Genomic DNA, 12,615 nt, shown 5'->3' with positions numbered 1-12,615 from the left:
TTTCTCAAGCCCCAAGAGCCTCCCCCTGCCCCACACTGCCCCAAGGAAGTGGGGCAGGGGGAGGGAAAACATGCTTCTGTCCCTACCTTGGGCAAGTCGGCACATTTTCTCGCACCCTGAATTCAAGAGCACCTGCAGGCCCTGCTCTGACAGTCCTTGTACTTGTTGACGGCTGCAGGGCTGAGCTCCTCAAGGAGCCCCCTCCGTCTGAGACACACCTACTGGGTGCCGAGGCAGGCTACGGGCCAGGGACAATGTTGCTCACACAAGTGGAGGTGGCCCAAGGGGATCGCGTTTAGCTGAGGTGGTCAGGGAAGCCTTCCTGGAGGAGGAGGGCTTTAGGATGGGTAGATAATTGACACCCTCAGGCTGTGGACATGGAAATGTGTCTCTGGATGACTGGGCATCTGTGACGATGGCCTCTGGTGGGTTGTGAAGAGTTGCTTTCCTCCCATCACACACCTCACATTCACACATCACACATACATTCCTCTAGCAGTGGGTGCCGGGCTCTTTGCCACCTTCTCCCTGTGACTGAGAGTCGGCACCTCACGGAAGTAGACACCACAACAGAGACCCCTGTTTGAGGGGCCTGGGTTCCCCGTGTTCTATAACCTGTGGGCGGAGGTTGGTTCTGGAGGAACAGAAGGCTGAGCCCTGGGTCAGTTCTCACAGGCACTCAAGCGTGTCCTTCTTTGCAGGGTGGTCCCTGTGGGGTCCTGGCGGCTGTCCAGGGCTGTGTCCTGCAGAAACTCCTGTTTGAAGGAGATAGCAGTGCTGACTGTGCTCGGTAAGTCAGCGCTCATTCCGGCAATATCTTCTTTTCCCAAGGCTTCTCCTCACTGTCCAGAACAAATAAGCAAGGAAACGTGTGTTTGTTCCCTGATATTTCCCGTCTTCTGGAAAGGGAAATGGAGGCTGGCTAACAGGGCCAGCGTGGGCCTGTTAAATGACCTGCATGTGTTTGTGTCTTGTGAGCGGGCAGGCTTGTTAAGTCCTGTTCCACATGAGAATCAGCAGCTGGAACAGCACTGAAACTCAGGCCATCCTCACCGCACCGCCTCGCCACCCCCCGACACCCTCCAACCCTCCGCCAACCCAGGAATGGAGCAGCAGCTGCCCGAATCCTGTCCACACCCAGGTCACTGACCCCTGCGCTGAGCCCAGGCCTCCCCTCCCTCCCCTTGTTAGCCCATCTCTGCCAGCAGCCATCTCCCCACACATGGTCCAACCAGCCCCACAGGACATGGCTTCCACCCTCGGCCATTCATTCTCCACCTCACACGCTGAGTTGTTGCACACAGCTCATTCTCACGCTCACTCTCTCAACAGATGTTTCTGGAACATTCTGTGCAGGCCCAAGTGATATAGAGAGGAATAGATGCATTCTCTGTTTTCCAGGGTGCTCTGTGACGTTGAGGGACAGAGAGAAAACCTTGATCCTACCCTGTGGTCAGTGCTCAGTTAGAAGGATTATTGAGGGGCTGGCCAGGGGCAGACCAGCTTGGCCAATTTGAAGAGGCAGCTCTCTTAACCTATAACTGCATTCCCAATTGTTTTGAGTAACCCTCAGAGTTACAGAACTTCTGGCACTTGTTCTTTTTTTTTTTTTTTTTCAGTTGAAATCTAGCATATATACTGGAGAAGGAAGTGGCAACCCATTCCAGTATTCTTGCCTGGGAAATCCCATGGTCAGAGAAGCCTGGCAGGCTATAGTCCGTGCGGTCACAAGAATTGGTCATGACTTAACAACTAAACCACCACCACAACATACATACAGAAGAGTACACAACTCAAGAAAGTACACAACTCCTGTATGTTCTGTTTAATGAATTATTGCAAAATCACACACCCATGAACACATCCCCAGATGAAGAAAGAAAATATTCCCAGCATCGTGGAAGCGTCCTACCCAGTAGACACTTCCATTCTCTTCTCCAAAGTTGTAATTAACCAGATTTGAAAATCACAGTTTAGTTCTGCCAGTTCCTGAACACTAATTAAAGGGACTTGCTCTTGACCTACGCATTTTGGTAGCTTTTTTTTTTTCAAAGACAACAAGGTCCATACCCCCCATTTATTCATGTTTGGTTTACTGGGAAAGATAGTAGTTCTCCAGGTACCCTGTCAAGCTTGGTACAAATGAAACATGTTTTGCCAGCTTAAAGGATGTGGCCTTAGACAGAGTCCAAGTGAAGGTATCTTTTCATGCTTGGAATTTTATAATTTGTCCAATAAGATGATTTGTCTAATTATGAAGTAATAATCAAGGTGTTTAATTTCAAGCTGAAAGATACTATCCAGAGGTATAGCGTGTCTGTCACCAGAAGCCCAGTGACATAGCATTTCCACAGCAAGGTCGGACTTTGTCCTGTTCTTCTCCCCTCTGCCTGCTCTGGGGTCCAGTCCAGTGAAGTGCTACCCATGCTGTGGTCGGGAGAGGCCCATGTAGTGTGTGATGGTCCCGGATGATCCTGACTGGCTGGGTGGGACTGGCTGAGTGAGGGACCTCTGGCTGCCCGCTCTCAAAGGGTACAGGGACCCTCTCTGAGCACATATGCACCCCTTGTCCCCTTTCCCTCCTTGCACAGCAGAGAAACACACAAAGAGGACTTAGTAGGCATTTGGAGGGGGTGTGGGGCCCAGCATGGTAACTGTGGACTTGCCCTCATGGGACCTACACCTGAATACACGAGCCAAGACGAGTGGGAGGTCGCGGGACAGGCCAGGTGCTCAGGGCCCACCTGGGCGTGAAGAGGGTTGGGGGGTGGTGCTTGCTGGAGATGCATGGCACTTTAATCTTACTGAGATCTGGATTGTGAGCAGGACTCCCAATGGGCTTCACACACGTCCTTGCATGAGCTTGTTCCTCGCTTGGTTTCTCCTTTCCCAGCAAATCCCTCAGACTCCTCCCCGGCTCCTCACTGTGCAGAAGTTGTGACTCAGGGCGGCCTTCCCCGACCTCCCCAGATGCTGCCTGCAAGCCCCCTACCATGAGATGCCCTTTTTATCCAAGTCATCACCTACCCATCGCCTGCACCCTGGAACTCAAGACCCCTGAGAACAGGAGTCTTCTTGGACTTCCTGATCCATAGCTTGTTCCTGGCATCCAGCCCCAGACCTAGTCCACAGAAGAGGCCCTCAGAATTTTTGTTGAATGAAGGCATGGACAAATGCATGAATTATCCAGGCTGATTGGGAGGGGAGGGGATGGTATTTCAGTAAGGAGAACAGCATGTACAGAGGCCCCAGGGCAGGGAGAGGAGCTGAGAGTTGCCTGGGGTGAACAGGGCAGAGTTGCAGAGGGGCAGGGTGAGGCCAGCCCCGGGCTGGTGGGTGGGTAAAGGCTGGGCTGCCAGAGGGCCCTCAGGGCCCAGCAGCCTGCTCAGGTCAAACCTTGGCTTTGGCCATTGTGGGAGATGTTTTATAATTCATTTCAGCCCCATCCCCTTCAGAGCTGCTTTTGAACTTGGCCTTTGGTCTTCTCAGGGGAAGATGTGGATCATTTCCCAACAGTTAGGAAGTTGGTTCCCCGAAGGGCTGTGTGTGCGCATGGCAAACTTGGATTCTCATCTCCCACCCTGCAGCCCCACTGAGGGGCTGTGACAGCCTCTGGATCCCCAGGCACGTCCTCGGGAAGGAGTTCTGCTTTCCTTCCACACCCGAGAGGGAAGCCAGGGTTTGGGAGGCAGAAAGCCATTCCGGCTAGGGGCCCAAGACAGGCTCTGGGTGGAAAGAAACATGTACCAGCTGAGAGAGAAGAGTTGGGGCCAGCCTTGACTGAAGGCCCTCCGGGGCCAGCTGGTGGTGCATAGCGGGAGGAGGTCGGAGGGAGCTGCTGGCTGCTGGGGTTTATGTGTGGGGTGTGCCTGGTGGGAAGGAACCCTGCTCTGGGGGATGGCGGCCTGGCCAGGCTGAAGGAGGCCTGTGTGGATTGGCCAGGAGAGCTTGGCCAGCTGGCCAGACAGGGTCCCCTCCCCCAGGAGGCATGGAGGGATTCACGCTACAGAAGAGTGACTCACCTTTCTTTGGAGCCCACAACTGAGGTGCTCCTGGTAAGTCCCTTCCCTGTTGCTCGGGACCCTGTACCGAGAGCTGCTCTCCCCGCAGGCCTAGCAGAGTGGGTTCCCTTCCTGCTCGCGTTGATGGCCAAGCAGACCCAAGAGTGGGTGTTCTTCATGACCAGCCTAGAGGGAGGGACAGAGAGCTTGGCCTAGTGACCCAGACTCCCTTGTCTAGCCAGAGCCTCTGCAAGTGCCTGAGGGGACTCAGGAAAATGTGGCTCTATGGGGCACCAGCTTGGGGAGGTCCCAGTGGTGACAGGTTGTGGGCGAGGGACACCAGCTGCCTCTACACCTTCCTCCCGTGTCTCCTCCTCCCACTGCCGTGCAGTGGGCCTGACTTTGCTGAGGCATGAACCTGCCTTGGGGCTGGAAGGCGATTGAGGGTGAGAGGAGAGTCCTCCTGGGTTCAGGCTAGGACTTAGGTCAGGCAAAGGCCAGGGGAGTGCAGGGCGGGGGGCTGAGGCTGGCAGCAGAGGGATGGAAGGGTGAAAGTCAGGGTTTGCTTGCAGAAGTGAGGCCTTCCAGATCAGAGGCCATAGAAAGTTGTCCGTGCCAAGTGGGTGTCGGTGTACCCTGTTGGTGCCTGTGCTGAGGCTGGGGCAGTGCTCAGCTCTGGGCACTGAAACAGGTTAGCCTGTTTCAGGATGGGGGCTGCTAAAGAGAGTACTAGACTGGCCAGAGACCTGGATCACAGACTGTGGGCCAGCAAGGTTTCACTTTCTCCATTTGTGAATCTCTGTCCTGCCCAAGTCTGACTTAGTAAGGAAATGCAACCTAGTCCTTCATAAATGAAGGGCTGTACAAGTGGGTGGGACCTGGGGATCACCTACTAGGGTATATACAGGGAAACTGAGGCTCAGAGACAGAAAGATGCTGGCCCAGGTTCACACCTGGCCTCCAAGGTAGAGCCAAGCTTGGGACGTGACACCCTGTGTCACACCATGCTGTGCCCCGCAGGAGACACAGAGTACCAGGACAGCCAGAGAGGCCAGGAAGGGGCTGGCGCCAGGAGGCTAAGTGTCATGGGCTTAAAATACCTGAGGGCTGGGCCCCAGACAGACTCAGTGACAAAGGTATGGCTCTGTAGGTGCTATAGTTCACAAAGGGCTTCTGGGCAGAACCTCCCCTTTTTTCCTAATTTGGAAAAAAAAAAATGCAAACCCCTAGGGATCTGCTGCCTCGTGTGAGGAAAGCGTGACATTAGACATCCCTGCAGGAACCTCTCGCAGCCCCAGCCCCTCTGGCTGCATGGATTCATTTGTATGATCTCGACATTGATTGGGTTATTGACGTTGCTGCATGAGCTGTGTGCACTGAGCTGGGTTTGAAACTTCAGTCCTTCCTTTTGACTCTGAAATCCGAGATTTCAGAAATGATCCGGCTTAAAAAAAAAAAAAAAGCAAGCAAGCTCCTCTGTTCCCTCTAGGAACACTGCAAAGGCCCTCATGTCACACAGGGACAGGGACAACATCCGCCGCTGCCACACTGGGCCCTTGGGGGTCTCTTGGACCGAGGTTGGTGGGCCTTCCTGCACTGGGTCTGCAGGCCTGGTGGGGATGCCCCCCTGCTCACTGCCTCCCCAGCAAATGATGGGGAAACGGTTCTGTGAAAGCCGCACAAGGATGTGACTGCACCCTCCAGGGAAATCATGCTGAAGTAAAGGCTTCTTGGCAGCGGTCGTGTTTTTTCTGCGGGACTATCTGCCTTCATTAAGACTCATTCCATCAGGCCGGCAGCCGGCCTCTGCTCAATCGGGGAGGATGGAGCCGGACTGCAGGACTTGGTGTTTTTCCACTCCAGGAGGGGCCGTGCCGGCCGGCTCAGCTCATGGGAAGCGATGGTGAGCCTCGTTCCCCTGAGGGCCTGGGCCACACCATGGGCCAGGGAGCTGTCCTTCTGCGTCCGCTTCCCTTCTCAACTGGGGAAGTTGAGGCCCAGAGAAGGAGGGGCGCTTCTCCAAGGCCCCTCCAGACAGTCAGTGGAGCCAGGCTCAGATTCCAGTGGAGCCAGGCTCAGATTCCAGATCCAGTGGTCCCCAGGCCTGCCCTGGCAGCATGTAACCCTGAAAGGGGGAAGAAAGACCCGCAGTCGCTCGCCAGCTTTCCTCTGATTCTTCTGTAGGCTCAGACTGGCGGGCATGTCAGAGTGGACAAGTGAGCCTGCTTTGAGTTAATGAGGGTGGGAGAACCATCTTTTTAATCTGAAAGACCTGGGTAATTAAGCCAAACAGAGGACGTATTCCTCCCTGACCCCCATTGCCATCCCTAGACAAACCCTGCACTTCTCCTGCGAGGAATTAGACTCTTTTAAAGAAACTTCCCCGGTGGCTTAACAGTAAAGAATCTGCCTGCAATGCAAGAAACCCTGGGTTCAATCCCTGGGTTGGGAAGATCCCCTGGAGGAGGGCATGGCAACCCACTCTAGTACTCTTGCCTAGAGAATCCCATGGACAGAGGAGCCTGGTGGGCTACAGTCCATAGGGTCGCACAAGAGTCGGACAGGACTGAGTGACTGAGCAGCAGCAAAGAAACTTCTTTTGGTTTAGGAGCCCGGCCAGGTGCTGGGTTCATGGTCGGGGTTGGAAGAAGGCAGTTTAGCCCCAGCCTTGTCAACAAGGTGAAGGCAGAGACTGAGTTCCCCCGGGGAAGGTGGAGGCCCAGTGATTCACCACAGCACCTCCCCACTTCCTTTGGTCATCTGCACCCACCACAGCCCTGGACACCCTGCGGCTGGTTACATGGCACAGGGCAAGGCTGGGAGGATGCTCGGGACATCTGGTCCGGTGTCTGCATTTCTGGGTGGGGAGGTGAAGGCCAGCGAGGGCAGGGGGCTTCCCCAAGTGAGCCAGGAATGGAACGCAGTCCCCACCACTGCACTTGCCTCCATGCTGCCATCTTTTGGAAAGCTTGTCTCAAAAGAAAGAGCCAGAGGAGGCCCAGGGAAGGATGGAGAGGCTAAATGGAAGCCAATGGAAAGAACCAGGATTTTGTGCAGAAACATGGACATTCAGGGGGTCTGTAACTAAAGCCTGTGAGACCAGGAAGATCGGCCCCTCCCAGGAGCCAGGTCTCTTGATGGCAATGCAGGCACAGAAGAGACAGGCTCAGAGGCAGAGGGATGCTGTGCCCGATGCCGGGGGCTCCAAACGGCGGATTCCACCGCCCATCCTCTCCTGCTTCCCTCACTGTCATTTCACTTTGTCCAGTTTTTACTGTGTGACCTTCAGTTCAGTTCAGTTCAGTCGCTCAGTCGTGTCCGACTTTTTGCGACCCCATGAATTGCAGCACGCCAGGCCTCCCTGTCCATCACCAACTCCTGGAGTTCACCCAAACTCATGTCCTTTGAGTCCTTGATGCCATCCAGCCATCTCATCCTCTGTCATCCCCTTTTTCTCCTGCCCCCAGTCCCTCCCAGCATCAGAGTCTTTTCCAATGAGTCAACTCTTCTCATGAGGTGGCCAAAGTACTGGAGTTTCAGCTTTAGCATCATTCCTTCCAAAGAACACCCAGGACTGATCTCCTTTAGAATGGACTGGTTGGATCTCCTTGCAGTCCAAGGGACTCTCAAGAGTCTTCTCCAACACCACAGTTCAAAAGCATCAATTCTTCGGCGCTCAGCTTTCTTCACAGACCAACCCTCACATCCATACATGACCACTGGAAAAACCATAGCCTTGACTAGACAGACCTTTGTAGGCAATGTAATGTCTCTGCTTTTCAATATGCTATCTAGGTTGGTCATAACTTTTCTTCCAAGGAGTAACCTTAGGTGAATCATTTAGGCTCTGTGCCTCCGTTTCCCCATTGTAAAAGGGGACAATAATAGTATCTCCTTCATAGGGTGGCTTTGATGATTCATGCAGTAATACGTGTGAAGTGCTCCTAACAGCTTCTAACATGATGAGTACTTATTATAATATATGCTGGTTTTTAAAGTCTTATTTGTGGCCACCCTGAGAAGCTCTCAATGAAGGGTTAACTGCTTCAGCAAGTTAGTGTGAGTGAATGTTTGGAAGCTGACCCAGTAGCTCCGTTTGGGGGTTTTCCAGCATAGACGCTCTAGGCAGAGTATACAATCTGGGCGTAACTTTGCAGCCCTCTTGCCCGTGTTGCAGGGTTTAGGTGTGCGTGTGGTGTGTGTGCGGGATGGCCGGGGGTCCCCTGGTCACACCTGTGCTGCAGGAGGAGCCTGCAGCGAGTATGTTCAGTGAGGGTTGGAGGGAGGGCAAGGCAGAGCAGCAGTGCTGGCCAGCTCAGCTGAGGAGCAGGGGCAGGAGGGTGAGTGTGGGTGCTCAGGAGCTGGGACTGCGGTGACTGCCACCTGGATGGGGGCAGGGCCGGAAACAGGAGCTCTGGGGATGATGGAGCCCACATCCACGGGCTCTGATTCCAAAGAGATGAACATCCAACCCTTTCCCCTTTGTCTGACAAGCCCTGTGTTCCCATCCCTCCGCGGTCCTTGGCGGCCGCTCCTGAGTCCCAGAGCGATGTTTCCTCACCTTTGTTTCCATAGTTGACAGTGGCCCACAGCCAGTGCTTCCCAAGTGTCGGGTGCTGATGGCGGGGTAACTGTTTCCAGAGGAGCAGGCAGGCTTCCTGAGGCTGCAGACACCCCAGGCACTCTGAGTCTCATTTCTCAAGTGGTTGAGCGCTTGCTTGTCTCATTGAAAGATTGCCTGGTGTCGGTGGCTTGTTGTCACTTTCACACCAGATGTCGGGGGCTCACCATCCTGTCAACTCTTTGGCCACAGCCAAATGTCAAGTGGGGACACTTCCATAAAGACAACAATCAAAAAGTACCGTTTAACGAGGCATCCTCCACACGCCAGGCACTGGCCGTGGACCTGACGCACATCATCTCATGTAAATCGCCCAACACGATGCAGGAGGTACGACTGCTACGGCCAGTTTAGGAAGTGGAACGTGGAGGGACCCTATGTCACGTTGCCTCCCACTTTAAAGACACGGCACCACAACAGCCTAGGTGCAGACGGCCAGCTCTGTGTCCCAGGTTCTAGGTTGTGAACATGTGCTGCCCCCCATGGTGACCTGTGTCCTGGTCTCCAGGTTCTCCTTTCCTACCCTGGGGAGGAAGTACAAACAGCAGTTTCCTCCCAACAGCTCAGCCTGGAGCTTAGGGTACTTGGTAACTGAACGCATGGGAACTCCCTCCGTACTCCTGGGAGCCCCGGCATCAAGCCCCTTTTGTTCCTTCGGTAGCGGAACACTCAGACACTCAGCCTGCCTCTGTAGGAATTTAGCCCAGGATCCAGGGCTGGGCAAGAAGCACAGCTCTGTGGAGCCCTGGAGACAGAAAGAGCGTCTGTATTTGCTGCTCCTTCTCCCTTATTGACTTCATGCACTAGGGGCCTCTTGTGTGTCTGTAAGTGACTTCAGTCACGTACAACTCTTTATGACGCTATGGACGGTAGCCCACCAGGCTCCTCTGTCTATGGGATTCTCCAGGCAAGAATACTGGAGTGGCTTGCCATTTCCTTCTCCAAGGGATCTTCCCGACCCAGGGATTGAACCCACATCTCTCATGTCTCCTGCATTGGCAGGCGGGTTCTTTACCACCAGCACCACCAGAGATCTCTCTGCCATTGTTGACACCACTGAGTACCTGTCCTTCTTAAACCCTTTTGGTCCTAAGATAGTACTGGCCCCTCTCTGAGATCTGCCCTTCCTGCCTCCCTCCCCGCCTCCCTCATATACTGGAGTTCCACCAGGCTCCAGCCTTGGCCCCGCCTCTGCCTGGTTCATCCTCTCTCTGGAAAATCATAGCCACTCAGAGTGCCCAGGACACCTCACAGGCTGGTGGTCCATAAACCTCTACTCAGCCCAAGCTGCTCTCCTGGGCTTTAGAGCGACAGCTTCACCTGGATGGGGGGTGGGGTGGGCATGGGGGTCCCTTGGGGGGTTCCCGCATGCATCTCCTGTTGCCCCACTCCCCGCCCTGTGCCCACATTTCAGCTCCACCATACACTCACCCCAAACCCTGCAGTCATCATGAATCCTTCCTTTCCCACGTCTCCACACCCCGTGTCTAAGTAATCAGCAAGTCAGGCCACTTCCTGTCCACATTTGGGCCTCATCCCCTATCAGCTGGAGGAGCACAGGGCACCTCTTTGCTTGCATGAGCCGCTGTCTCCGGGGCCCGGGTGTCAGGACTGGCCCAGCTGGGGTGGGTCAGGGCTGTGCCTCTGTGTGGGGTGGCAGCAGTTCTGGGCCCAGTCTCCCGGGCTCTGGCAGAACTCGCAGGCTTTTCTTGCACTCTCCAGAGGCCCCTTTGCTCCCGTGGGTGATTTCCTCAGCCTGCTCCTCCTCCAGCCCTGCCGGGGCCCCCTTCCTCTTGGCTCTTTTCTTGGTCCTCATCTGCGGAGGCCCCAGTCCCAGGTTCTGTCTGAGTCCTCTGGGTGGCAGAGGAAAGGACAGGTCCTCTGCCTTACGGCTGTGTCGTCTCTAACTTCTGCCACTACAGGCCTAAGCACGTTTCCCTTTCTGTCCTCAGGCTGCAGCCTTCAAACGCTCGCAGGACCCATTGCCTGGCCCTGGCCATCGCAGACATTGTGTGGAGGGCTGGGGGCCGCGAGAGAGCCGTGGTCACACTGTAAGTGCTTCCCAGGGCTGTGTTGCTACTCTTCTACCTCGGGCGGGCTGCGCTGCAGGCGAGCTGGCTGTGTGCCTTCTCGTCATTGGGGAAATCATCTTCTCATGCAGGCGGTCTGGGCTGAAGGACCGTGTCTGTCCTCCTAGACCCCTGCCCTGTGCTCCAGGTCAGGGGGAGCCCAGAGAGTTGCCCTGATGTGCTGGGCAGCCCTGCCCTGGGAGAGGGCCAGCCCTCCGCATGGCCCCAGTTGAGAAGGTGTCAGATCCAGGGACCCCATCCCTAGGGAGCGCTGGGGACTGTAACCCACCAGGGAAGACCCCTGGGCCCTGGCAGCCTGTTCCCCTCTGTATTTCTCTGATCTGAAGACCCTGGAAAACAGCCTCTAGGCCGAGCCAGTCCCCAGAGTACGCTCCCATTTGCTGTGTCTCTCGGGCCCGTGCTCAGATGAGGAGACTCAGAGAAGTGAGATGGCGGTGGTGGAACCAGCGCAGTCTTCTCCCTGCCTGTCCTGCTAACGGAGGACCCCACCCCCATAATCCACGGAGATGGTCTGCCGGTTCCTCAGCCTGACCCTTGAGAGTGGAAGCCTCACTTCATTCCAGCTGTGTGGCTAAGCTTTAGACAAGGGGGTCAGCCCGCTAGGGCGCAGTTGTCAGGAGAGCACAGCACTTAAGAGACTCTAAAGGCTGACTCCCAGTGCTGTTGTTTATGGGCTGTGTGACCTTGATGAATTGACTTGACTTCTCTGTGCCTAACTTGTTTACTCACCTGGGAAATAGGGGTGATAGCAATGATTGCTTAATGGAGTGATTGTGAGAATGGAATGAGTCAGTATAAATGATATATAATAAATGGTAGTATCATCCATCAGTTTAATCATTTATTCATATAAATAAATGATAAAGAGTCAGATGAAGTACCCAGGATAAGTTCTGGCACCAGGTCAGTGTTAGGGATTATCGTCGTCACCACTCTTGTTCTTATTGAGGGCTTGCCCTTCGTACCCGTGCTCCAGTTAACCTACAAACCCTGGCCCTTAGGATGTGCATGGAGAAAAGTTCAATTTCTCCTCACTTTACAGATTAAGAAACAAGCCCAGAGAGGGGCAGTCCAAGGCTGCCCAGCAGGCTCATGTCATAGTGGCTCCAAACCCAAATGCCTCTTCTGGTCCATGCCGCTTTTGGCTCCACGTACAGAGGCTGTGTAAACAGATGACCTCCAAAAGGACAGAGGCTGGACTTCCTCAAGTCCCTAAAAACCACGGGCAAGTGAGCATTCCTGTCTGGAAATATGCTCGTCAGTGGGTGAGAGGCAGACTTTTGGCTGCCAGGATCTGGGTTTGGTTATCCCAGGCTCTCCTTCAGCTGTCTTTTTTTCCACTCTATATCAACCCGCTTGCCCCCGACCCCCGCCTGTTAGTGGAGTTCTCCAGACCAGCTTCGTGGGTGACTTCAAAGCGGCGAAAGCAGCACTTAGCTCCCTTCTTTCCTCTGGGCCAGCTTTATGTTTGTCCTCCCTGAGTGGCAGTGTGGTTTCGCCCTGGCTCTAGGGCATGTCTTCTCTGCGAGCAGAGACTCACGCATCTTCTTTTCCTTTTTAGGGCTTCGGGAACACAGCACTTCAGTCCAACAGGGAAATACAAAGCAGATGGAGTCTTAGAAACAGTACGGCTTTCTGGAAAATTATCACGCGAACTTTGGCTTTGTTTGGGGACAGTCTCGTTTCATATAAGTAAATCCCTTGGGGCTGGGCAAGCCCTCCCTCTGCCCAGGCCAGCAGAATCCTCTAGCTGGGGTTGAGGTGGGGGGCTTTCCAGTGGACTCCAGCCAGAACTGGCTTGATGGCTAAAAGGCTGACAGGAGCTCTGTCACACTGAGGTTGTACAGAATCTGAAGTCCCTGCAGCACTTTGTAGGCAATGCCTTTTGGCTCAACCCAGCCTT

General features: G+C 54.6%; 1 protein-coding gene across 1 annotated transcript in view; it reads left to right on the top strand.

Annotated features, from left to right (window-relative positions):
- The window catches only part of MINDY4 (MINDY lysine 48 deubiquitinase 4), a 119,311-nt gene that overhangs the window by 65,106 nt on the left and 41,590 nt on the right, over positions 1-12,615 (top strand). The window contains exons 9-11 of the mRNA XM_055590476.1: positions 702-790; positions 10,575-10,673; positions 12,274-12,337. Coding sequence (XP_055446451.1) covers positions 702-790; positions 10,575-10,673; positions 12,274-12,337 — 252 coding nt within the window. The remainder of the gene's footprint in view (positions 1-701; positions 791-10,574; positions 10,674-12,273; positions 12,338-12,615) is intronic.

Source organism: Bubalus kerabau, chromosome 8, assembly GCF_029407905.1.
Source record: "Bubalus kerabau isolate K-KA32 ecotype Philippines breed swamp buffalo chromosome 8, PCC_UOA_SB_1v2, whole genome shotgun sequence".
In the NCBI taxonomy this organism is placed as follows: domain Eukaryota; kingdom Metazoa; phylum Chordata; class Mammalia; order Artiodactyla; family Bovidae; genus Bubalus; species Bubalus kerabau.
This window is presented reverse-complemented; position numbering and strand designations above follow the sequence as displayed.